This window comes from Phytophthora cinnamomi (assembly GCF_018691715.1).
Source record: "Phytophthora cinnamomi strain GKB4 chromosome Unknown Contig114, whole genome shotgun sequence".
NCBI lineage: Eukaryota > Oomycota > Peronosporomycetes > Peronosporales > Peronosporaceae > Phytophthora > Phytophthora cinnamomi.
The window spans coordinates 695,751-720,740 of NW_027151047.1; the positions used below are offsets into that span (position 1 = coordinate 695,751).

A 24,990-nucleotide genomic window follows, 5' to 3' on the forward strand; every position below is an offset into this window, starting at 1 on the left:
ACTTATACGAATAGGTAGAATGAGACCGTGGAAATTGCCTCCGTCGCTATTACAACGGCGTTGACACCACCCACCCGCGCTGGACGACCGCAAGTCCTGAAGACAAATCGGTTGTCGCCATCAAACAACTGTTGTGGCTGATTAATTGATCGATCCGAAATGAACGCTTTGCTCCACGTCCGATTACCGAGAGAACGGAGCTGTGAAGACTGCCCGTCGACACTTGCTGCATGTAGTTGTGGTTCTGAGGTGCGTACCTTCGTACGTTTGCCGCGGAGCGCGGCATCGTAGCCGCAAATCGGCTAATCCTGGCTGAATTCGCGGCCGTACCTACCACTTTCTCTTATTCATTCGAAGGCCTGGGGTTCGTGAGGCACGAGCCCCTCCTCCTGTCAGTGGGCGGACATGTAATACATATGCAGCTAGTAAAGGTGGTGTGGAGGACTGGTTGACCGAAAAAAGCATAGAGTATTTAATGTTGAGGACGCATGACTGGCGTCCTGGTTCCAGCCTCACTAATAGTGAGTCACTATTGATGAAATCGTCTTTTTGCTGTTTTATTTGTGTGGTGGCTTCGTGCCCCGACAAGACCAATATGATATTGGTCTTGTCGGGGCATGTACATATTGACAATATGTACATGCAATGCTTCGACATCGCGTTGGACGTGGGACGCTACTTCTGTGGCTATCACCAGCTGAACTACTGACGCGCCTTTGGGGGAGCTCATCTGTTCACCGAGAAGCGACTCGGGCAGCAAAACCCGTCACGCACTCTTGACTCTTGAGTCAAGCGTGTGCCGGGGCCGGCGCTTGTATTAACAGGTGCCACCAGACCATGCCCAACCTATCCATCCTGGCGAAAGAAAGAGTGTCCGTGTGACATCAAGTCGATCTGCTACATACCTGCACCGCCATCACCACCGCGACTACCATAGCGTCAACTTCCCCACAACAAAGTTCATTCTCATTTTTGCATCCTTCCGGGCATCTTCCATTCCATCAACCGATTATGAAGGCCTTCTCCACTGCCTTCGCCACGCTCGCAGTCCTCGTCGCCGCAGTCAACGGCGCCACCATGCTGCGTCAGACAGCGGAAGGCAGCAGCAGCAGCTGCACCCTCTCCGGCACGTACAAGTCTGGCACCGACATTTCATCCTGCAGCTCCATCACCATTGGGTCCTTGTCGGTCCCTGCCGGTGTCACGCTCGACCTGAGCGGGGCCAAGAGCGGCGCCACCATCACCTTCACGGGCACCACCACCTTCGGAACGCAGAAGTGGGAGGGTCCGCTTGTGCTGCTCGGCGGGTCCAACTTGTCCGTCAAGGGCTCCGGCACGCTGGACGGCCAGGGCGCCTGGTACTGGAAGCAGGGAACGTCCATCACTCGCCCCGTGTTCTTCCGCCTGCACGCCGTGTCGAGCTCGGCGCTCTCGGGCTTCACACTCAAGAACTCGCCCTACCGCACCTTCAGCATCGTCAACTGCGACTCCACCACCATCAGCGGCCTCACGCTCGACTCCAGCGCTGGAGACGGCACGGCCAAGAACACGGACGGCTTCGATCTGACCAAGAACGACGCCGTCTCCATCACGGGCAACAAGATCTACAACCAGGACGACTGTCTCGCCATGCAGTCCAGCACCAACACCGTCTTCAGTAACAACTACTGCTGCGGCGGCCACGGCATCTCTATCGGCTCGCTCGGTGGCACCGCCGTCGACGAGTCCGACACCGTGTCCGGTCTCACGGTTAGCGGCAACACCATCGTGGACAGCGTCAACGGCATCCGCATCAAGACCATCATCGGCCTCAAGGGTCTCGTGAGCAACATCAAGTACTCCAACAACAAGCTGTCGAACGTGGAGAACGCCATCGTCATCCACTCTGACTACAGCAAGTCCGAGGGCGGCTACACCGGCTCCCCCACCAGCGCCGTGACGATCCAAAACGTGGCCATCTCGGGGCTCACGGGCTCGGCCACCAATCTGTACGACATCGTGGCTAACCCGAAGGTGGTGTCGGGCTGGTCGTTCTCGGGCGTCACGGTGAGCGCGACAAGCACGGGCTCGTGCAGCGGTCAGCCGAGCAACGTTGACTGCTAAGGGTCTCTACGTGGTAGAGCGAGAGAGGCAGAGATGCAAATGTGTAGTGAAGTCGTGCGAGTTTAGTGATGTTGATGTTAGTATGTACAGCTACGAAAGGTAGTAGTTGGCCAAGAGCAACAAATGAATAGATCCATGTTACGTCGAGTCATTGTAAATCGAGGCTCGCTTTCGCGCTTCCACCAGCGTCGCCTATCTCGTTTCAGTAGACCAAGCATATTATTACACGCCACGGCAGTCCACTCATTCCCAGTAATCCTCCCTTCCCCGGCTCGCCTAACGTCTGGTCGCATCCACTCGAGATCAACCCGTGTCGCTAACTCGAGACTGGGAAGTGTTGGCGGCGTTTCAATTCATTCGAACGCACCATACTATTTGCGTGTCCTATGGTCCATAGGACGCGCAAATCCACAACGCAGCACGTGTTGGTTGCCACTGACGTACGCTTCTTGACAACCCGCTGGCGCGACGCGCTCGAGTAGGGTACACCGTGGCATCGTTGTTGTCCGAACAGCGAAAGGACACGCCCGCTCAAATGGCTTGGATTCCAGGCCGTACATGTACAGTACCTTAGTGCTGGGGGGGGGGGCATGATACCTGTGAATGTATTACATGTAGCCGGCCTGAGCTGGGCGCACGCGCATGAACCAGAAGATGCAGCGACTGTAAGAAGATGAAGAGGAATTGAGAGAACCAAGTGTTTACAGCAATAAATTATTCCTACATATTACAGCAAGACATTATTCCTACATACACACTTTCATGCGTATGTAACAAGATAAACCACAAGTCATCCGCCGCGGTGGCGGTGGTTCCAGGGCAGCGAGTGCAACAATGTCTTCATGGCGTTGTCTACGAACTTTGCCTATAGTGTATGTAGCACAGATATCACAGATATCTTACTGCCTGTTGGGTAAGTGCTAGCATTCTCAATGACAATTGGGTTCTGGTGAAATGCACCTGCAAATCCTTTGAATACAGCAACTTACACCCCAAAGCGTAGCCTACCGTAGTGTGGCTTTGTGCACGATCAAGCACGGTCGCTGCACCCACGAGCGCGACTACCGTTATGTTGAAGCGTTGTACAGTACAGTACATGTATGCGGGACTGCACTGAAAACATACCGACAGACAACGTACAGTAGTCCGAAGAAAGTATAGCGTAGCCGCCGTCGGGTCTTTCAAGCAAGCGGCGGCATTCACGTCGGCTACGAAGTAGCTGCAGTAGCTGCTACACTCATGTAGGCCACACGAGAGCTCACTCTCCCAATCGACAATATTGAACTACGAGTGGCTGGCCTGGGGAGCATGCGTGTCGTGACTGCCAATATTCATACATGCAACAACTGCATGCACAGCACTGTTGGAGCAGATTAGTGCCTTAGCCGCGCGGTTCAGGGAAAACACTTGTTTATCTCGCAAAATTGGTTACCTGGCATCCTTGTCCACAATTGAAACGATATGCTCCGTTTTGACACGGGAGCTGGCTGCTCCAGGCTGCAACCGTGAGAATGGACACGATGCGCGTTCGATCGAGTTGCGGCGGCCAGCGGCATCCTGATCCATCGGGAATGAGTGCCCTCCGCTTTCTTGAACCAGAGGCCGCTGGCAGTCGAACAGCGCAACGAGTCAATGGCCCTGGCTCAGGTCGCATTAGCGTGCCCTGTTGGTCCAAAGAGCCATCGGTCGAGCTTGACTACCGACCTCAGTTTCCAATTTGCCTCCAGTAGCGCACCACACCACACCACCAACCAGCACTACGAAGCTAAGAAACGCAAGAAGTCGTCGACGATGAAGCTTCTCTCCACCGCTTTCGCTGCCTTCGCGCTCCTCGCCGCCACCGTGAACGGCTCGTCCATGCTGCGTATGGAAGCCGAGGGCAAAAGCAACGGCAAGACCGGCCTGGAGCAGGCCCAGCAGCAGACTCAGCAGCAGACTCAACAGCAGGCCCAGAAGAGCAGCAGCAGTAGCAGCTCCTGCAACCTCACCGGCACGTACAAGTCTGGCACCGACATCTCGTCCTGCAGCTCCATCACCATTGGGTCCTTGTCGGTCCCTGCCGGTGTCACGCTCGACCTGAGCGGGGCCAAGAGCGGCGCCACCATCACCTTCACGGGCACCACCACCTTCGGAACGCAGAAGTGGGAGGGTCCGCTTGTGCTGCTCGGCGGGTCCAACTTGTCCGTCAAGGGCTCCGGCACGCTGGACGGCCAGGGCGCCTGGTACTGGAAGCAGGGCCAGTCGATCACCCGCCCGGTCTTCTTCCGCCTGCTGAACGTCGTGGGCTCAAAGCTCTCGGGCTTCACACTCAAGAACTCGCCCTACCGCACCTTCAGCATCGTCAACAGCAAGCAGACCACCATCAGTGGCCTCACGCTCGACTCGCGCGCCGGCAACGGCCTCGCCAAGAACACGGACGGCTTCGATCTGACCAAGAACGACCACATCACCATCACGGGCAACAAGATCTACAACCAGGACGATTGCCTCGCCATGCAGTCCAGCACCAACACCGTCTTCAGCAACAACTACTGCTGCGGCGGCCACGGCATCTCCATCGGTTCTCTTGGTGGCACCGCCGTCGACCAGTCGTCCACGGTGCAGGGCCTGACCGTGCAGGGCAACACGATCGAGGACAGCGACAACGGTCTGCGCATCAAGACCATCATCGGCCTCAAGGGCCTCGTGAGCAACATCAAGTACGTGCAGAACAAGCTGTCGAACGTCAAGAACGCCATCGTCATGCACTCGGACTACAGCAAGTCCAAGGGCGGCTACACCGGCTCCCCCACTAGCGCCGTGACGATCGAGGGCGTCACGATCTCGGGGCTCACGGGCTCGGCCACTAACCTGTACGACATCGTGGCCAACCCGAAGGCGGTGTCGGGCTGGTCGTTCTCGGGCATCCAGGTGAGCGCGTCCTCGACGGGCAAGATGGTGGGTCAGCCCAACAGCGTGAGCGTGTAGGTCTATACAGAGAGTGTGGCTTCTTGTGTTTAGAATTGGCGTCCCAGTAGTGGCCGAGCGTGAAGGCCGATAGAGCGTATGGGCATGCGTCAACACGATAAAATTGATGTAAGTTTGATTTTCTTGAACGGTCGTAATTTACTGTGTACGTCGCTCGTTATTTAATTTACACCCAATTAGCACTAGTAGTACTACAGTAGTACTGTAGTACTACTCAATTAGCCATGTTGCGTAAAACTGATCCCATTATTGGAGCATATGAGATTCCCATATGCTCCATATATGCTCCCCAACTGAAAGATCGTTCAAATCCACAGGATACCAGTCTCAGACTGGCACTCAAGCGCCAGCATAGAGATGGAGGCGAATGCGTTCGTCCCCTCCGCGGCAATGGCCTCGCCTGGCATCATAATGCCGATCGCACCCGCTCAAGACCAAGAGAATAAATCGATGGTGTCGCTCCTGACCGAAAACCTGCCGACAACAAAAGTTGACATCCGAAACTATCCAAGCGCCCGCACCACGTGCTCGCACCCAAAGTGCGCCAAGAAGGTTGTGAGTAGAGGTAAATGCTTCCAGCATGGCGGCGGCCAACGATGCTCGCACCCAAACTGCCAAAATCGCGCTCGAGTCAAAGGTTTGTGTGCCGCACATGGAGGCAGCAGGCGCTGTTCCTACTCTGGATGCACCAGTTGCGCCCAGTTCAAGGGGCTGTGCGTCGCTCATGGCGGAGACAGGAAATGTTCCCATTCGGGCTGCGGCAAACACGCACTGACTGGAGGGAAATGTTTCCAGCACGGAGGGGGCTACGTGTGCTCCTACACTGGGTGCGCCAACCAGGCCTATATGGACGGCCGTTGCGTGGCCCATGGAGACCGAACGCGATGTCGTCGCCAGTGTGAATTCCCGGGCTGTGTCAAGCACGCCGTGTCGAAACGGAGGTGCTTCGAGCATGGAGGAGGGAGGGCGTGCTCGGAACTGGGGTGTTCGGGGGAAGCTCGAGTCGGTGGCAAGTGCTACGGCCACGGTGGGGGCAAGAGGTGCTCGGAAACAGGCTGCTCGAAGCACGCTCAGCAGAGAGGACGGTGTGTCAAGCACGGCGGAGGGGTGCAGTGCTCCTACCCAGGATGCACAAAGTCGGCTCAATCGAAAGGCAGGTGCTACTCGCATGACGGAGCAAGGAATTGTTGACAGTCTGGCTGCAGAATCAGTGTTGTTTCGCGCGATGGCTGGGTTGGTTGTATGCTCAGTAAAATCTATTTGACCGCGTTGTTGGTCTTGGTGGTAAATCACAGTCGCATGATCACCAGTGGTGTGTATGAGAGCTTATTTTCTCCCAGATGCAATTCTTACTGAAACAATACAGATCCCGAGAGATCCCCCTCTGAATATCAAAGTTCCTTGGTCATTCATTCACCTCCGCACATTCTTGAAAATGATTTGAAGTATACGCACACCATGATGCCCGCTTCAATATCAACAGTTTTTAACTCTAACTCGTTGGTGGCGGGTCAGTTGATCTAACTTGACTTGCCGTAGCCTTCGGAAGCATACCCCGGAGAATCGACACTTTGCTCTTCAACCGCGCGTCGGAGTAAAGCTCAGTGGCCTCAACTTATAAAAAATTATCCAAGACTGTGAGAGACATTGCAAAAGCAGATATGGCTCACGATTCCTCCTCATGTTGAAGTTGAATCATAGATTGGGCGGTTACCATAAGAATTTTTCGTCCTGAATTCCTCGTGCACCATTGCTATTCATGGCACGCGCTTTGGATAGGTCCTAAAATACGTCTTATGTATCAAGCAGAGCGCATTTATGTGCGTAGTCACCATCCACTCTATTTAGTTAAATGGGTAGGTTGGGAAGAGCTGACTTGGGAGCCCGCTTGCAATTTGCCTGCACAGATGATCGCAGCTTTTGAAAGAGAGGAAAACCAAGGGGCATGGCCAACTTACATATGAGTTCTAGTAGGGCGTTGGCGCGCAGAACTACGTGGAGACTCACTGCCTAAGTAAAAATCCTGCTTTGCAGACTACTTTAATCAATACATTACTCTTATTGTTCTTACTATACAATACTAACAGGCACTAACATGTATAGTTTTGAACTAACATGTTAGTTAGTGTCTAGTAATACGGACCAACATGTCAGTGGAGTACACTAATCCTAGCGTTGAAGTTTTTGCAGGGCGGATTTCTGATCAGGTATTTCCGCTACGCTGTCGCTGAAACCCCCATGTCCCCGTGGAATATCTATCCAGGGTATAGAACATCACCTCTACGGCCTCAAATCTATCATGTCGCTACGGCCTCAAATCTATCATGTCGATCAAGCCCGCCAACTTAATAGTTAGACAGATCACTTTCGTTCAAGTCCGTCCATTATTTCTCGCTCTAGGAGAGGTGAATACTGTACCTGGGAGATTTGCTATCGTCACGATAGTATCGTGTCGGGGAATTTATCGAGGAATTGGTTTGTTCGGGGCTTCTTCACGCAGGGTTGGACGAAAAGGAAAAGTTACTGAAGTATTTACCACTGAGCACAGCAACAAAACCCCGTTTGAGACCTTAAATTTTGGGTATTGGAGGAGCGCTGGAATAACTTTCGACGAAAGTATTCGAAAGTCTTTCGTATATCTTTGCTTCCTTTCCCTATGTATCGTCCGATTCCTCATTCAGCAACTCGAACACGAACGCGTTGTTTTCCGATGCATTTGCCACCTGCACAAATTATCGTCATGCAACCCCAGGGTGAGCGTCTACACTTGTCGATGAGTGCTGGATAGGATAAGGTGCGAGATTTAGAGCTCGTCGGGTTCGGCGACTTAATTATTAATACGTTTCGTTGTGGATAAAACGCTTTTGTTTGCTGCTGAGTCGTTTTGGGGTGTCACGCACTATTTTCAACGAATTTTCCGATTTTGGTTCCGGCATCTCACGACTGTCGCCCGTGATCAAGAGGCCACACACATAGAATGTGTCGTTCACCCGTCCTGCAAGTGCGGCAAAAAAAAATTCCATTCTCGCAGTGACCCACCGTTATACTCGACGTTCTCAGCTGTTGTCTCAGGTGCTTTGAGGCGTGCAATCCAGTCAACCAATTTCTCGGAGACAGATACGAGCTTTGACATGACGCGTTGCCGTGTTGTGTGGATTCGTACCTTCAAATATTCCGAAGTCGTTCTTGGGACGTTGTTGAAACTTGATTCCATGGCAGGGGGGAGCTTTGCGAGATATATGATATGGCCTTCCCTAACAATGTCGATGTGGAGAGAGATGATAAAACTCAAGAGAGCGTTTGGGACATACTTGCTGGTGGTGACGAGGATACCGTCGAAAGTGAAGATGATACCGATTGGACCTGTCCAGTGAAATCGTGCTTCCTCGATGTGCGGTTGGACTGATTACTGGCGTTCGAGTGATTAGTGAAGCGCAAATCTGTTGGAGGACGCGAAAGATGCCTTGCGCAGACGGAACGCTTGCCGACTTACCAGCTAGTCGGGAGCCACAGCACACGAGAGCAGAATATGGCCACGTTCGCCAAACAGCATCTACTACAGTAGTAGACATATCCCGAGAGATGGCCACTTTGAAATATTGCTTCTCTAGTGGACAGGAGAATCTGCATTCACTCCAACAGGGTTGGGCGTGGCGGTCCCCACTGGATGAAATGTATGGTATGGAGTATGGTCCTCGGCACATGAAGGATGTGAAAGCGTTGTACGAGCGAGGCGGTGTTGACAGGCACGACAAGATGGGGCTGACGAGAATAGTGGAAGTACTGCGTCATAGGATTCCAAGCGTTATGACATATCGGGTGAGAACAAGGTTCGAGCAGCCATTTCTCAGCTGCGTGCTGAACGGCGGTCGACGAGGCATTCGAGCCGCGATAGAAGGATCGGATGGAGCCGAAGCATGCCAACTACTTCCAGGAGCTTGTTACCACAAACCCCCAGGTTGGTAGGAAGGAAGGAAGCTGTACTGCTCTCGAAAAAAGTCCCTTGAGACCATGAGATAACTTAAGTGGTTCATTATAGGAAAACACTCCAACGTTTTTAATAAAAAACACCCAAGTCAGGGCCAAAATGCTGTACTTTAGCGACAATTTGGCTAACAGCTCACTAGCTAGCGTGTTACTAAAATGACGTCGATTTTGTACGCTATTAGATGCGGCAAAGGAGACCACAAGCTCTCTTTCAAGTTTTCTAGTCGTCGAGTTCACGCTTATCTCTCTAACTTCTACTGACATGTTAGCTCAAAATACTAGACCCAAACTAACAGTTAGCTAACATGTATAGTAACTAACATGTTAGTGTTAGGGAGTACACTAGCTGGGATAGGGCAAGCTGAGTTACGAAGCCAATTCTGCCTCAATTGGCGCCTCCAACACACCACTTTTTCTTCAGCAATCTACTACCATCAACTGAGGAGTTAAACAAATCCAGAGCGAAGATAACCCAGCAACACGGTTAAATCAAAGCGAAAAGAAGTGAGACTGGAACCTCGTCGACTCCTTCATCTCCACAGGATAGATTCGAACCCCCGGCCAAAACAGAAAGCTCTCGGCCCCAAAAGCTCAAGGAAGGCCCGCACCAGCCGATCAATACCTCGCTGATCAACAACCGCCAACGGTGCTGCATCCATTCCCGGCTGGATACTCAGCGCCGTTCGTCCTGGGATGGAGCACGCCACCCACCTGATGGTCGAGGCACAGTTTTCAAAGCTTTGACCGCTAGGTTTCAGAATCTGTGCGGAGATCCCTGACAGTTCTACGCACCAATACAAACTGCCGTTGATATCCACACTGACGTCCTCCTCCTCGGTAGCCGTGCCCAAAATTCCCCAGCACTTGCCTCACGGTCTCGTTGAGACTCTCCTCAGTCAGCCAGCGTCAGGCTGAGTCAGCCTGATACGTCTGGCTCTCTCGTGCACCTTTTCCGCCAATGAGCGCGCCGCGTACCCACCACACCCGCCGCTGGCTCCCTGTACCTTCGTGCAACCTTCTCTCCCAGCAGTTCCGCATTCTTCCAATCGCGAGAATGCGCCCCGTAGTGCTCTGGGCGTTGCTGCTGGGCGGCGCCTCGGCGGCCTCGTCCTCCTCTTCGTCCTCCTCCTCCGTGTCGTGGTGCACCAACTCCACCGCCAGCGCCGTGCTCACCTACTGCGGCAGCGCGTGCTCCACGGGCGACCCGTGCGTGCAGTACACGTCGTCATCCAGCTGCAGCGAGGCGTCGCGCAACGACTGCGTCAAGCACAGCTCCTCCTGCACGTACCAGTGCCTGGACGCCTACAACTCGGTGGCCAAGAAGTTCACGGTCTTCGTGAAGGTGCCCGCGTCCTCGGACGCCTGGACCTCCAGCGCCAGCGGCAGCTCCGCCGCGGCCTTCCCCAGCGCCGAGATCGACTCGGTCTCAGGCGTCGAGTACGCCGAGGCCACTCGGAATATGTATGTGCTGCTCGACCTGAGACATGTCAATTTTTCCCCATTTTTTTCGAAGCTTTTGCGGGAGGAGTGATGGTCGCTCATGTTGCCTTTTCGACCTGCAGCCAGATCACGGGCTTTGACGACACGAGCGTGCAGAAGGGCTCGCTCAAGTCCGTCGCCTTCGATAAAGACACGTTCGCCACGGCCACGGTGCTGGAGCAGCTGTACGTTCCTTCGGCTGCAGGAGTTTCGTTTCGGTGAGCCTGTGACTGAGTTGCTGCTGTTGCTGGCTGCAGGATCTTGACCAATTTGGATCTCGGGTCGCTGCCCACCGGCTTCCTGCCGACCACAATCTCCCTACTGTACGTAGGGTTATGTTTTTTTCCCGCTTCGACTGGCGGGAGATGGTGCTAACGTGTGTTATGGCTGCAGGACGATGGAGAACTGCAACCTGGCCAGTTTGCCGTCGCAGCTGGGCAACCTTGCCAACAAGAACCTGGTCACGCTGTGAGTGTGACATGCCGTAAAATTCGTATCTCTGTGGTGTGTAATTTGCTAACTTTTCTCTTTTGCTGGGATAGCAACCTCAACAAGAACACCATGACCAGCATCACAGACGCGAACTCCTCTGTCACTACAACGCTGCAGAGTTTGACCACACTGTGCGTCGTTTATTTTATTGCGTTTGGTTTTCTTTGCCACGGATCTGGTAGTGCTGACGTTATTTTTTTCGGTGGTGACGCAGGAATCTGACGGACAACTCGATCGCCACTTTTGATGTTACCCTTCCTTCCGTCACTACACTGTAAGCAACTTTGTGGTCTCGTGCGGATGATTTTTTCAAATTGATCTGACTGATTGTGTGTTTGTAGAGACCTGTCGGACAACAAACTGACCGAGTTCCCGTCAGTCATCTTCAACATGACCAACCTCAACATCCTGTACGTAGCAGCACGCGTTATTCTTATCTACGATATTTGATAGCACTATTTACTGATTGAAGCTATTGGTGATCCTTGTGTCGTAGAAATATCGCTGGCAACAGCATCAGTAGTTTGACAGTGACGTCGTCGCAGTACAGCTTTTTGAGAAAACTCTCTTCGGAGAGCAAGCTGGATATTACCGGCAGTACGTGTACTACTGGCACTGCTACTGACGTGCTGGACTCGGTGGTTTGCGTGTCAGATGAAGCGTCTTCGCCGAGCGGATCGGGTACGACTCGTTACGTTAAAGTATGCGGGAAATTTCACTAACGGGTTATGCTTATCCAGGATCGTCATCCAGTAGCAGCACCTTGATCATCGTCATAGTTGTGCTAGCTGTGGTGGTGGTTCTAGGTGTTGGAGGATTCTTCTACTACCGCCACCGTGTGAAAAATCGCGGCTTCTACCTCTCAAACACGCCCGATATGGTGGGAGTCGCTACCCCTCATTCGGCAAACAACACGCCAGCACGCAACAGAGCGGGCAGTCGTGGACGCGCTTCCTCACAGCAGCGACCTCCCACTGCTGGTAGTCGAACCCCCCGCAGTTCCATCCCGAATCTTTTCCAGTTGGCTGGTCTCTCAGATCATGGCAAGAAAATGTCGGACGCCCAACCTCGGCGGAGTAGTGTGCAATCCACTCTTCCGGTTGGGGCCGACGGTCATCGTTCCAGAAGCTCAATTATTAGTGCCAGCGTGGTTCAAATTCCCAGCGAAGAGATCAACTACACGCGAAAGATCGCCAAAGGCGCTTTCGGTGAAGTGTGGCTGGCCTTGCACGGCAAAGACCTCGTGGCTGTAAAGAAGTTGATCACGGTTGAGGGAACAAGCGTCCAGGACTTCGTCTCTGAGCTGAATCTCTTGGCCTCGCTGTCGCACCGGTGCATTCTTACGCTCATTGGTGCATGCTGGGATGACGACCTGACCGACATCCAAATAGTCTTGGAATACATGGACTCGGGTGACTTACTGTCGGTCCTGCGGAAGAACCCGCCGTCTGTACTAACGTGGGAAACCGGCAAGGCAGCGTACTGCGTCCAGATTTGCGAGGCGGTATACTACCTGCACAGCTTACAACCGGCGCTGATTCACCGCGACATCAAATCGCGAAACATCCTCGTGGATTCGCAGAAGGGCGCGAAGCTGTCCGATTTCGGCGAGAGTCGTGAGCGAACAGTGGCGCGAACGATGACGGCTGGTGTTGGTACGGCTCGCTGGGTGGCTCCTGAAATCATCCTCGGCGAAGACTACAGCGAGTTGGCCGATATCTACTCGCTTGGCGTTTTGCTCACGGAAATGGACACACACCAGATTCCGTACCAAACTCTCGGACTTGAGGAGTCGATGATCGTGCAGCAGGTTGCTGTAGGAAAGCTGCGGCCCAAGGTGTCGGACACCTGTCCCGAAATCATCCGCCGGCTCACGCACGAATGCCTCCAGTACGACCCGAGTTTGCGACCGTCGGCGGCACGAGTCCTTCAAACGCTAATGTCCTCGTCCCTCGTCCGTCGACCATCAATTAGTCTGGCGGCCGATTAGAGATCGATTGCATCGCAGTTTTCTTGCGCTCCACTTTCAAGAACGCGACGGCATGTTGGTCGTCTCTGGCCAGCACCCGTACTGTATCCCCCCTGTGTCAGGTTCGGTGGATATAATATTTCTCCCTGATGGTTTTGTTTTGCCTTCCAAACTAATGCAACTGAAAATCGCTCGAATTAGCGCGGCAAGGTCTTATCGTGTTTCCTTTGCCCACCTTTGTGCCTGAACCTGGTGCATATTTGCAGGAAGCACCATCATGCACCGTCGATCCAGCTCAACGTCCTCGTTGGCACGGCCTCCTGACTTTTCGAAAACCGTGCCGTTCGTACCACGCGAAGTGTTTCGTCTGGTGCTGCGTCTCGAGGCCCAGAAAGCTCTCGATGTCAACGTTGCAGCATTAGAGCAGCGCTTCCGCGTCCCATCAGGATATGCCGACGATGACTCGCTCAACGCTCGTGGCGAAGTGAAGCAGCCGAAAAATGTACGCCTGCCCTGCTGCCTTGTTCTACGTGTGGAACATGTAGACAACACGAAGGACTCACTCGATTCGTTACGTTTGCAGTTCGTGCCTGGACCAGGAACTTATGAAGTCCCGGAGCAATGGCCTGTTCGAGATGTGACAGCTACGCCAACTGCAGCATTTCTGTCGCGGACTGTGAGAGGGCCCTTCTCACCTTCTCGACGAGCAGCTTCTGCCTTTCCTAGCTCGCCAACAAGACAAGCTGTGATTGAACAAACCATCGGTGTTTCTATGGTTGTAGTATCGCGACCCCATACTGCACACCCTGAATTAGCGTCTCCAACGAAAATCTCCAAGTCTCCGCGTAGCCGCCTCCGCCTCCCCGGCTCATCAAGTCGCCGAGATCTCGTGATCCAGATTTCAAGGCAACAGCATAGTGTACTTCATCCTTCTGAGGTCGAAATGCCCACAAGCACCAGCTACATGTACACATCATTGAACCCTCAGCATGTATCTGCGTTTTCCAAGGTTGGCCGAGAACCTACGATCGACAAGGAGATCGCTCCTGCTGTTGGGACTTATGATATTAAACGACTTTGGGACTCGTCGGCTCCTCGAACCACATTGGGGGCGCCTTCTCCCGCACTCTTTGGTGCCTCGAGGGAGAAACGTGTGGTTACATGGCGCCCAGCACTCACACCTGCGTCATACAACGTTTCAACATCCTGGGATTCATCTCGTTTTTATGCCAAGCAGAAGGACAAGGTTGTGCGCAGCGCAGTTAAACGAAGACTTCACAGCGCAAAACTTCACGCGCGGACGATGGCATCACCAACTATTCGGCCATCCACAGCTGACGCTAATCTACACAGCGAACCAGCTGCAACAACGGACTCGGTCTCAACTGAGACGCCTGAAAATGACGATGACCCGTTCAGTTGGTTGCGCCAACGACCCAACGGAGAACATCGGGTAAATGTTCTCGCAGCGAAACATGGACTTGTTCACCACATCAGGTCTCCTACACGCCGATCAACAGAGAACCGGCAATCCACTGTCAATCCTTGTGACGAATCTACCACTCCAGGAACACCAGGCCACAGGCTTGTTCGACAGCAAAGCAATTTCCAAGAGGATGACACATCAGCGACGGAAACCCTTTACACTGCAAAACCAAAAGACGTACGCATCAAGGTAAGCTGTCGAATGCCAGGAGGAATGCTGATCTCCGCGAGTGTCTACTCGATGAAGAAACTGGGGCATTTCAAATCTGCGATTTTGGTTCGTCAGAAGCGTTTCCAGACCATAGAGCAGTTTGATCTTTATCATGCGAGCGGGAGGAAGCTGACCGGACTCGAAGATACGTTGAGTTCATGTGGTGTTCGTGATCGGTCCATGTTGCAGATTGTTCCCGCCGTGACGGTAGCTTTGACACCACAAGGAAATCAAATATCATCCGAGTCAGTGATACCTGTCGTCAAAACCTGAGCTGGAAACAATTGCTTGAAGTAACACATCAGCGCACTGAATTCCTGATGCGGCGAACGATGGACCTCAGTGTAATGCTCGTTGTCAACGCGTTTCGCAACTTGTTCCGGGCTGACAAAAACATTGCGGAGAGAAATAGTGGGGTGCTGTCGCCGCTGGAAAATAAATGAAACCCTGAACAACCAAACCAATTTTTAGTGGCTTTAAACCTTTCCAACTGAGTTTTGCAGGGGGGATTCTATTGCGCGCATTTTCCACGACCTGTTTGAAGGCGGGAGTGCACCATTGTACTTCTTCAGCACTGTCGGGGAGCAACACGTATAAACTCGGGTTTCTCTATACGAACGCCTAGTCACATTCTAACGAATGGAAACAAACAGTTTTAGAGTCGATCTGTTCCGAGGGTTTCACGGACTAGGAGCTAGGTGATGCGAGCAGGATCCCAACCACCCCACGAGTTTCATGGGTTAAGTAGCCACCAATGCTTTGTGATCACCATCAAGTTTGTCGGCCCATCCTCTCTTTCCTTGGCAGTAAAGGCGCTTTGTCTCGTTTGCCTTGGTGAATACACCGATCTACCCTCCACAAATTCCATTCGACATCAAAAATCGACATCGAAAGTTTCCAGGCTATCCGGAACAGATCGCGATCTCGAAGTCGAGCACGGATGTCACGATATGTAGCGTGTGGAGCCCAACAGTTCATATTGACCAATACTACGTTAATCCGAGGTTGTGCAAGAGTCGATCGATCTTCTTCTTTAACGCGAAATATACGGCGCATGCTTCATCTCCTCGTTTCCTTCTTTATTTGGCTCATCTTGGAAGTTGGCGCGTCATCACATTTGTATTGTATCCACCTCGCTCCCGTGGGGACTGATCCGAAGTACTATGGACTTGACACGGTAAAGTGTGATAAAATGTGATCAAATATGGTATGAAGTCACTTGTTCGTGAAAAGGGTGTGCACTGGATAGAGGTCTATAGCTATCAAGTGCTATACAGTCCTTCGAAAGTCGTCGACGTACTTAGTTGGTAAGAGAAGCAAGAAATCTAATCCACAGTGACAGCCTTGGCCAAGTTGCGCGGCACGTCCGGGTTGATGCCCTTGCGCACAGCAAGCTCGTAAGCGATAAGTTGCAGAGGAATAGTGGCAAGCAGAGCCGTCATGGGGCCGTTGGTCGGGATAGGAATGACCTCGTCGGCAATGTTCTCGCACATCGCCGGGTTGTCAGTGATAACGATAGTGTGGGCACCTCGAGCACGCACAGACTCTGCCGCTGTCTTCATGAAAGTCGCGTGTTCGTCATCTAGCACGATGAGGATGATCGGTGTGGCGCCGAACTTGCCGTTGTTTTCACCTTCAATAAGAGCGAAAGGCCCGTGCTTGAGTGCACCGCCAGGGTAGCCCTCAGCGTGCAAGTACGTGATCTCCTTGATTTTCAGCGCACCTTCGTATGCGATCGGCTCGCCGTATCCCCTGCCGAGCACAAAGAGATGCTCAGCGGACAGTAGTTTATCGGCGATCTTCGCACATTGCTCACGCGAGCGGAGCGCCATCCCGATCGCGATGGGAAGGCGATGCATGCTCTGGATCAGCTCCGCCATCTTGGATCGGTTACCGTCCGGTCGGTTCTGGGCAAACCACGAAGCGATGAGCCCCATGACCGTAACCTGCGTCACGAAGGCCTTGGTACTGGCCACGGCGTTCTCACGACCAGCGTTAAGGTAAACACCGCACTTGGTCGTACGCGCGATCAACGATCCCACCGAGTTCACAACCGAAAAGGTCGGCACTTCCAGCTGCAGCTCTTCCGCGGTCTTGAGCACGCGGTGGACATCCTTGGTCTCGCCAGACTGGGACACCACCAGCAGTCCACCCTCCTTCTTCGCGAACCTGTCACTGGTGCACTCCGACGCATCCTCCGTGGAAACACTGTCGAACGAGTTGAGCGACCGCATGAGCTTAGCACCGTACTTGCTCGCATACAGCGAGGTGCCGCACGCAGCAATCAGCAGGTGCTTAATACGGAGCATGCGTTCCTTCTCGGAGTCCAGACCACCCAGGTACACATGATCGTCTGACACGCGACCGCCGTAACCGAGCGACGCCGCCACGGCCTTGGGCTGCTCCATGATCTCGCGCAGCGTCCAGTGCGGGTAGGGCGCGGGGGACAGTCGCACCTTGACGTCGGGCGCCACGGCCAGTCTGCTGGTCGGGAAGCGCTGCAAGAAGCCTTCCTCCTTGCCGTCGTCGTTGGGGTTGAGCTCGGCCGAGTCGCTCTTGATGACCGCCACCTCTCCGTCCTTGAGCGAGATGAACCGCTTGGCGTAGCGGCTGAAGGCCGTGGTCTCCGAGGCCACGAACATCTCGTTCGACCCATAGCCGATGCACAGCGGCGAGCCGTTGCGCGCGATGACGATCTTGCCGGGGTCGTCGCGCGCCATGACGCAGAGGCCCCAGGTGCCCTCGAGCTTCTTGAGCGCGAGCCGTACGGCCGTGAGCAGGTCGGCGCCCTCGCCCATGAGGTGGCCGATGAGCTGCGCGGCCACCTCCGTGTCCGTCTGCGAGGAGAAGACCACGCCCTCGTCCAGCAGCTCCTGCTTGACCTCGTAGTAGTTGGTGAACGTGCCGTTGTGCACGAGCGACACGCGGCCGTGCATGTCCGTGTGCGGGTGCGAGTTGCAGTCCGTCTTGGCGCCGTGCGTGGCCCAGCGCGTGTGCGCGATGCCCGTGGTGTTGCCGTCGTGCTTGCCCTTGGTCTCGCGCAGCAGGTGGATCGAGTCGGCCGTGCCCACGACGGACGCGAACTTGGTGGTGGTGATGGGCGCGGGCTGGGCGCTGGGCTGCGTCGACATGCCGGCCGAGTCGTAGCCGCGGTTCTGCAGGATCGTGAGCCCCTCCAGCAGGAAGTCGGCGGCGTTCTGCGTCTTGCCCACGACGCCCACGATGCCGCAGCAGTCGGCGCTGCCGCTGCGCTGGGAGAGCGACGCGCCCGCGACGCCCAGCGCGCCGGCGGCCAGCGCCACGAGCCACGAGCCGCCGAGCTGGTCGCTGCCGGGGCTGGAGGAGGACGACGACGAGCTGCTGCTGTACAGTGCTGCGGTGCGCGCCGAGCGGCGCAGCGACTGCTGCTGCAGTTGCGGCTGCGCGCGGAGCAGCGGCGTCAGCGAGCGGCGCAGCATGAAGGTGGAAGGTGAAGTGACGACTGAACCTTGCTTCGATGCAGGTGGCCTGGATCCAGGTGGAGAGACGCGATTGGCGGAAAAGCGTGGAGCTGACGTCGACCGCGGAAGAGTGACGAAATTCCCGCCAGAAAGTGACGACGAGGTGGCCAATCAGAGAGGCTTCAACGTGGGCAGTGATAGCAGCGTGTTAGTTGGCGTTGTCGTGAGTTTTGCATTTTGTCTCCTGCGACGCGCTTCCTCTCACAGCCGGGGAATGTGCATTTGTATCGACCCCCATGCGCGATGCGCAGCCCCTTTGTCTGCACAGCCCTTCGTACACTCTGGATGCTTGCACCTTGGTCCACCTCAGTGGGGGAAGCAGAGTCCCTTGGTGGCGCCGTTACTGGTACACCCCCGCTGTTTGCATCCGCCGTGGGCGTGGTATTTGCCTATGAGTCTAACTTGCTGGGTGCGAGCACCTTGAACGTCCATCATGTTCGAAGCACCAGCCTTTTGCTTTTTGCCACTCAGCATAGGCCTCTTGACAGAGCGGGGTTTTGACACCCTAGGGGCGAACTGTGACGTGTCTTGGATTCGATGGCCGCGTTGGTTGCCCCCTTCAGTGTTTGTTTCCCACTTCGAGTCCATTTCCCCTGGCCGGTCGGAGCTACTGGGTCTTTGCCCCGGAGCTAGAGGCACCATGGTCCCCGTGGATGCTGCCGCTGACACATCTTCGCCAATGATAAACACGTTTCCCGCCAAGTAGTGAGGCTTCTCGGATGCCGCATTATCGGACACGAACCCGCGGAAGTTGAAAGCCTCAAGCAACGAGTTCGTTTTCGGCGACACGGTGATGGCGGCGTCCACGGGGATCGCGGTGCCCCTAGCTTCGGTCAGCAACTTTGGTCTCCACCCAACCAGCCAAATCGACTGGCAACGAGAGACAAACACTGACAAGGAAGTGGCCAGCCCGGCAACTTCAACTTGTGACACTATCTAACCTCGATTGAGTGACATCTTCAACTTGGACACGAAGATCGCCATGTACACGTAGACATACATACTAAAGCTGCTGTACGTGTGACAAAGTCTTTACCGTAAGTTCATTGAGTTCGCTGGGAGCGAATGCAGACAGGATGGACGAGCTGCATAAAACAATAAGACGAATGAAGAATGTCTATTCACTCTGTATGTGTGTGAGATCGCGGTCGTGGACAATATTGCTCACCTATTGACTGCTGGGCATCCTGCTTTACTCACCAGTTCTGCCGCGTTTATTAACGATACTCGGCTCTGTGCGTCAGTAGGAGTTATCGACAAACACCTACGATATTGGGGCGTTCGATTCTGTCATGTGGGTAGTTACTGGATCCATGCGTTTCAGGTTCACACCGGAGACTGAACAGCCTCGTAGACCGCGACTGGCGATTTTACAACGTCATTGGGCATACCGTCCACCACTGGAGGCAAAACCACCGCGTCGCACTTGGTGTCCACAACCGAATCACGAGCTTCGATGCGTCCGCTGTGCCGGAACTTGATACACAGCACCACTTGAATAACGCTCAGCACCACACCCATCGCATTGGGGGTGAGCACGAACATGTCGTCGGCGAGGATACCGTAGAGCACCCACAGCGATCCATTGACGAGGTTCACGCAACACATCGTGACCGGAAGAGAGGCGGTCGACTTGGTCTGCAGCACAAGCTTCATCGTCTGAAGCGGCGACGCGTACACTGCGACGTTGATAAGCACGGCGATGTATCCGACGATTTTCTCCTGGACGTTCGACGAGAGGGGGATGACGTTTGTCTTGCAGAGCACCGCGAAGAGCAGCACCAGCACCGCCCAGCCGCCTGCAATCGCTCCCATCGTGCGCAGCGCCGGTCGGTCCGCAGTCCACCGGTAGAAGACCAGCGTGAACACGAGCGACGTGAACGCCCCGAAGGCATTAATCGACATGACGGGGAAGTAGGTTCCGCGCAAGAAGCCGTACATGGCCCAGGTGTAGCAGTTGACGCCCAGCATCAGCACGGGCAGCACGCGGACCTCGCCCGTGCACTTTTGCGTGTGGATCCGCCGGAAGTCTGGGAACGGTGAGAACAGCAGCACGATGGTCGTGACGGTCGCCGCGATGTTGGTGATGTCGAGCGCGAGCATCGTGGGGGTTGTCGAGGTCGCGTGGCGAGAATGAAAATGGCCGGGGACACCTGCGATCACTGGAAGCGGATGATCTTCGGGGCCACAGTGCGCTCGAAACGGCTTCGGTCGTGTATCGCGAGCAAACTGAAGCACTGGAGCGAGGGCCATTCGTTTCGAGAGCATCTCACTGGCGACTTTCACCTTAGCTCCCGTTTACATTGCTGCCCGCGACGCTGGACTCGCACCGGCGGCGAGCGACTTTACCTTATCGCTCAACGTTGGTGCCGACGAGCTTCCCGACTGTCCCTTCGTTGGCGCTGGACACCAGCCGCGTGTGAGCTGTGCTGAGGCTGACGCGAGGCACGTCCCGCAACGCATCTCCGGAACCGAGAGCGGTTTGGCTCGGAGCAAACTTTGGGCAAACTTTGGCTCGTGGGTGACGTACGCGTTGGGGACGTTCTCGAGGCAGATGAGGACAGTCGCACAGGTTGAGTGTGCGGAACTCGACTGTATCGCTTGAAGTTAATGGAACGACAACACGAAGCGTGCAGGATCAGGGCTCGGGCGCTTTACTTCAAGCAGGTGCTTAGCAGGTTCGCATCTTAGCTACAGTAGTGAACGCAGCCCTAGGAAGATCAGAACAGCGTGCTTTACCGCGCAACGTCGGTATCTTTTGTTCACGACAACTCAACCTCCTTTTGTTGATTCCGTTGCCGGACGTCATTAGTCAACGGAAACAACAATTAGCGAGTTTCGGCCTGAAGGGTGTTGAGGTTGTGAACAAAATTCGCCGCCGTAGTGCACGGTATACATGTAGCTGATTTTGCCAGGGCTGTCTACTTCGAGCTCAGGCGAACGACGATTAGCGCAGCAGAATGCATTATATCGGTCAGTGGTGCACTGCCACGACCGTCACAGTGACGCGGTTAAAGTTATCCATCACCGAAATGCGGCTTGTACTGTAGTGGATCTGGTCCTTTCCACGTACAGATAATGACGGAAGCGAAGAAAACAAAAACATACATAGACAGGTCAAACAAGCGCGGATTTACCCAATCCAATTCATTATACTTATAAAAATGAGCCAATCATTGGGATTTAATTTTTGAATGGCTGCCGTGTACCATCGCCTAATTTATGCTGCACTCACACTAGTTTCCTCACTATGGACAACACACCGTCACCAAGAAAGAAACAGAAGAGCTACTCTATCCGCGAGGTACGGTGCATCTGATAGAATATATAGGGATGGAGCATGTGAAGTACTGATGTACGAGCGCAAACAGCAGGTGCACCGCACCCGCTGCGTACATGAGCTTGGGCTGCGATCTAAGGCTCTGGAGCACTGCACTGCAAAAAGCCGTTCTGTGTTGCCGCTGTTTCCGGTGACTTCCAGCGTCAACACACCGGACTTCAACGTACCGGCGGAGCAGTCTACTCCGCTTCAACTGCAGTAGCTGCGCACTGCAGCGCTGATGAAGCTGGGTGGTGGTACAACAGACGCTGCTGTTGCTCAGAAGTGGAGGACGTTGCCTTCACTGGTAAGCTGCAAGCTTCGTGTACCTGCGAGCACGCATAGCAATACATCATGTATTAATACAATGTATGGGTTGCGAGGGTAGGCATGCAGGCAGCATGAGCTGCGCGCACGGAGCTGCGGCACACAAGTCGGCTTACCTTGAGCCTGCTAGGCCCCTCGAGTCCCTGTAAGGCTGCGCCTTACAACCACAGGTGTCACGTAGAGTTCCTCCGTCCTCGCCACCTGCACGGCCACAACGCAAGTTCGGTGAGCACCATGGAGACACCGAGCTCCAGCGCGTTGCTTACCTCTCAGGTTATGAGATCACACCTTACATCGACACCAACCTCGACGTCCATCCAGACGAACACTGCTGCCATGTTGACGACGGAGATTTTCTCGCCACTGACCAGTCCTACGCTTGTCCAACGCGCATTCCCAGCAGTTCCATATTTTCCTTCCGGGCGACCCTTGGAGCCAGACATGGGGATTCCAGGCGTAGCAGATGGAATGAAGGTTTCTGGGGCCGAAGGAGTCCCGGCAGAGACATTAACCAGGAAAACAGCCGGGTTCTGTTGAGCACGTTGCCGCGAGTGCAGCGCCCAGAGCTGCCGAGTCCAAGGCAGTCCAGTTCGCAAGTTTCGATCGAGCAAGCAAGCAAGCAACTACCCCTTTGTCCCGTCTGTCGCCAAGTCACGATGCCTCCAGCCTCGTCTGCAACTTCAGCTTCCGCACCGCGTACGGCCAACAGTGATGAGTCATCAGCTTCTGCGGTGCCACCATCGTCCGGCACCACACCAGCCTCGAGACTGACGACGCCCAGGACGCCATCACCGTAGACGGCGTCGACAGTAGTACTGCGCACGGGTCCGCGGTAACCCTTGCTCGGGCCAGCCCGCGTGCCGGCTCTCAGAAGGCGTCTTCTCGACCGCGCGTGAAGCGCGTCACACGTGCTACCTTTGGTTCGCCGGCTGTCGCGGCACGCAAGAAGCATCGTAGATCCGACTCGCGAGGGGCGACGCTGCTCTCGGCTGACCCGTCTCCTCCACTCGAGTCGCCCGATGCGTCACTTGAAGACAAGGCTCCACCGCCGACGTCGTCATCGACTGTAGCGCCTCGCGCCTCGACCAAGGGCATTCCCGCCGCGACTGAGGTTGCGTCGGACACAAGCCCGTGCCGTCCGCCCCCGTGTGAGCAGTCTATGCTCAATCTTCATGGCCACGCAACATCTGATGCAGTTGCTAGTCAGCCTAGCACCGAGACGGCTACAGCTTCTACCCTGTCCACTGGTCCAGCTGCGTTTAACTTGGACGACTTCATGCACACCTTCAGGCATCCCATTGCGCCGGCCCAACCCGAGCCGACACAGCCGTCACTTCCCAGCGTGTCGCTCGAGCACAAGGTCGACCGTTTGTTCGAGTTGGTGCACGATCTCTGCGCTAAGGTCCAGGCCTCGTCAGTGCCAGACTCGGCGGTACGCACAGATTCTCTTCCAGTTCCAACACTGCACGACCGACTTCAAGATGTCGCCACGCACAGCAACAGTGCGGCTCCACGAGTTGGGTGGACTCTTCCGCCTGCAGGAAACCAGACGACATGCCGCCCCTAGCTATTCAGCATCTTCGCAGTTCGAGCTTTCCGGCCCTGCGGACGCGGGTAAAAGGCGAGCATTACCCACCACAAGCACATCAGCTCGCGGCTCACCGCATGTTCAAGGTACTCAGCACTACGGAAGGTGCGTATACGTCACCTATGTCTTTTGTTTTGCAGCTGCGCGAGCTCGAATGCTTCCGCTTCGAAGTCAACCCAGCTGTCTTGATGGCCATATACGGTGCCCGCATCGGCAACCGTGGCTTAACAATCATGCATTTCCGGCCGCCGACTGAGATGGAGCAACTACGTCGCGGATCAACAAACGCCAACTTTGCGTCGGATTTCGGGGGCCGGGGCCACGCTGCCGACGACGTCTCCTCAGTGTGAGACATACGAAGACTTGCTAGCTGCCATTAGTGGCCTCACCTCCCTAGACGACGTGCTTTTCTTTGAGCACATCCGTCGCTTATTCTCCCGGCTGAAGCGCTTCGTCATGGCTAACAAGGAACGGGACAGCAATACCCCAGAGCGTGTTACACTAACTCTATTTTACGTGAACAGCTTTCTGGGCAGAGCGGTGGCGCACCTTTTGGACGACTCGCCAACGTGGTGGCGTAGCTATTGCGAAGTCGTGCGGGCTGTTGATTACCACGCGACCGACTGGCAAGCGTCGCTGAGTGGTTTAGCCCTTCGCATGGCAGCTCAACCGTCAGTGCCGCCGTCCTCGTCGGGGTCAGAACACTCTACGGCTCGCACTAGCATGTCAGGACCGCGCAGGACCCCACCGGGACGGGTTCCGGTGATGCCGAACCACGTTCGACGTCCAAATCCCCGCGATTCTGAGGGTCGCGAGCCGCGCCTCCGCTACCTCTCCGGCGGAATGTGCTACGGCGGCAGTCTAAGTCGCTGTGCTCACGCTTCACGAACCCATTCCTGGAGTCGTCGGCTGCCCCGGGACGTCCAAGATTTTATTGATCATCACTACACGCACGGCTCAAGCGGTTCCAACGACAGTCGTCACCGGCGCCCATGAAGGGGCCGCAGTGTTGCGCGCTTACCGCCACTTCGGTCAGAAAGCAGTCTATCCAAATACACTTCAGTTGGATACTCTTCTGCTAGTAAGCTCTATCAACGTCAGTGCATCGACATCTCACGTTCAAGTGAGGACACGCTGTGCCAGTTACCGACCGCGAAATTGTATCCACCAACCGAAACATCATCGCACCAGGTTTCACGAACACGCATCCCATCATCGCCGCACATGTTCAGCATTTCGAGTTCGCCCCACGGCAACTCTCAACCACAAAAGTCGCCCATGGCACCTCGATCGTGGCGCCCAATGGCCCGCAAGCCGCTCCCATGTGCGGTCTCTCGAGCGGCTCGCTTCCATCTCCAACTCCACAACATGCGGCCAAACCGCTCAGTCTGTCAGGTACAATCCGCCCACCACCGACTGTCGTGTCGACGCGGCGGTATGCCGGAGCCGGCGCCCAGCGTGCAGTCATGTGGGAAGCACTACGTCTACACCGCACCAATCTTGCTCTAGGCCCCGTCGGTCTCAAGCTGCCGCCCCCAGAGCGAGTCGAGCGAAACGGCATGT

At 55.0% G+C, this 24,990-nt stretch overlaps 6 protein-coding genes across 6 annotated transcripts; 4 read left to right on the forward strand and 2 right to left on the reverse strand.

Moving 5' to 3' along the window:
* Positions 1-1,011: 1,011 nt before the first annotated feature.
* Positions 1,012-2,103, forward strand: IUM83_11532 (Endopolygalacturonase 4; the record flags this gene model as incomplete). The annotated part of the gene is made up of 1 exon (XM_067936103.1): positions 1,012-2,103. The coding sequence occupies one exon, from the start codon at positions 1,012-1,014 to the stop codon at positions 2,101-2,103; it is 1,092 nt and encodes a 363-aa protein (XP_067781868.1).
* A 1,791-nt stretch (positions 2,104-3,894) lies between these two features.
* On the forward strand, positions 3,895-5,070 carry IUM83_11533 (Endopolygalacturonase 2; the record flags this gene model as incomplete). The annotated part of the gene is made up of 1 exon (XM_067936104.1): positions 3,895-5,070. The coding sequence occupies one exon, from the start codon at positions 3,895-3,897 to the stop codon at positions 5,068-5,070; it is 1,176 nt and encodes a 391-aa protein (XP_067781706.1).
* A 5,041-nt stretch (positions 5,071-10,111) lies between these two features.
* Positions 10,112-13,018, forward strand: IUM83_11534 (TKL protein kinase; the record flags this gene model as incomplete). The annotated part of the gene is made up of 10 exons (XM_067936105.1): positions 10,112-10,518; positions 10,620-10,721; positions 10,794-10,859; positions 10,930-11,004; positions 11,079-11,159; positions 11,243-11,302; positions 11,370-11,438; positions 11,525-11,625; positions 11,683-11,709; positions 11,769-13,018. 10 exons carry the CDS (start codon positions 10,112-10,114, stop codon positions 13,016-13,018), a joined length of 2,238 nt encoding a protein of 745 aa, XP_067781766.1.
* Positions 13,019-13,274: 256 nt separating this feature from the next.
* On the forward strand, positions 13,275-13,812 carry IUM83_11535 (Sulfite reductase; the record flags this gene model as incomplete). Its single annotated transcript, XM_067936106.1, has 3 exons — positions 13,275-13,499; positions 13,581-13,673; positions 13,780-13,812. 3 exons carry the CDS (start codon positions 13,275-13,277, stop codon positions 13,810-13,812), a joined length of 351 nt encoding a protein of 116 aa, XP_067781707.1.
* Positions 13,813-16,018: 2,206 nt separating this feature from the next.
* IUM83_11536 (glutamine-fructose-6-phosphate transaminase (isomerizing)) lies at positions 16,019-18,151 on the reverse strand (the record flags this gene model as incomplete). Its single annotated transcript, XM_067936107.1, has 1 exon — positions 16,019-18,151. One exon carries the CDS (start codon positions 18,149-18,151, stop codon positions 16,019-16,021), a length of 2,133 nt encoding a protein of 710 aa, XP_067781708.1.
* Positions 18,152-19,519: 1,368 nt separating this feature from the next.
* IUM83_11537 (MtN3-like protein) lies at positions 19,520-20,296 on the reverse strand (the record flags this gene model as incomplete). Its single annotated transcript, XM_067936108.1, has 1 exon — positions 19,520-20,296. One exon carries the CDS (start codon positions 20,294-20,296, stop codon positions 19,520-19,522), a length of 777 nt encoding a protein of 258 aa, XP_067781709.1.
* Positions 20,297-24,990: the final 4,694 nt, after the last annotated feature.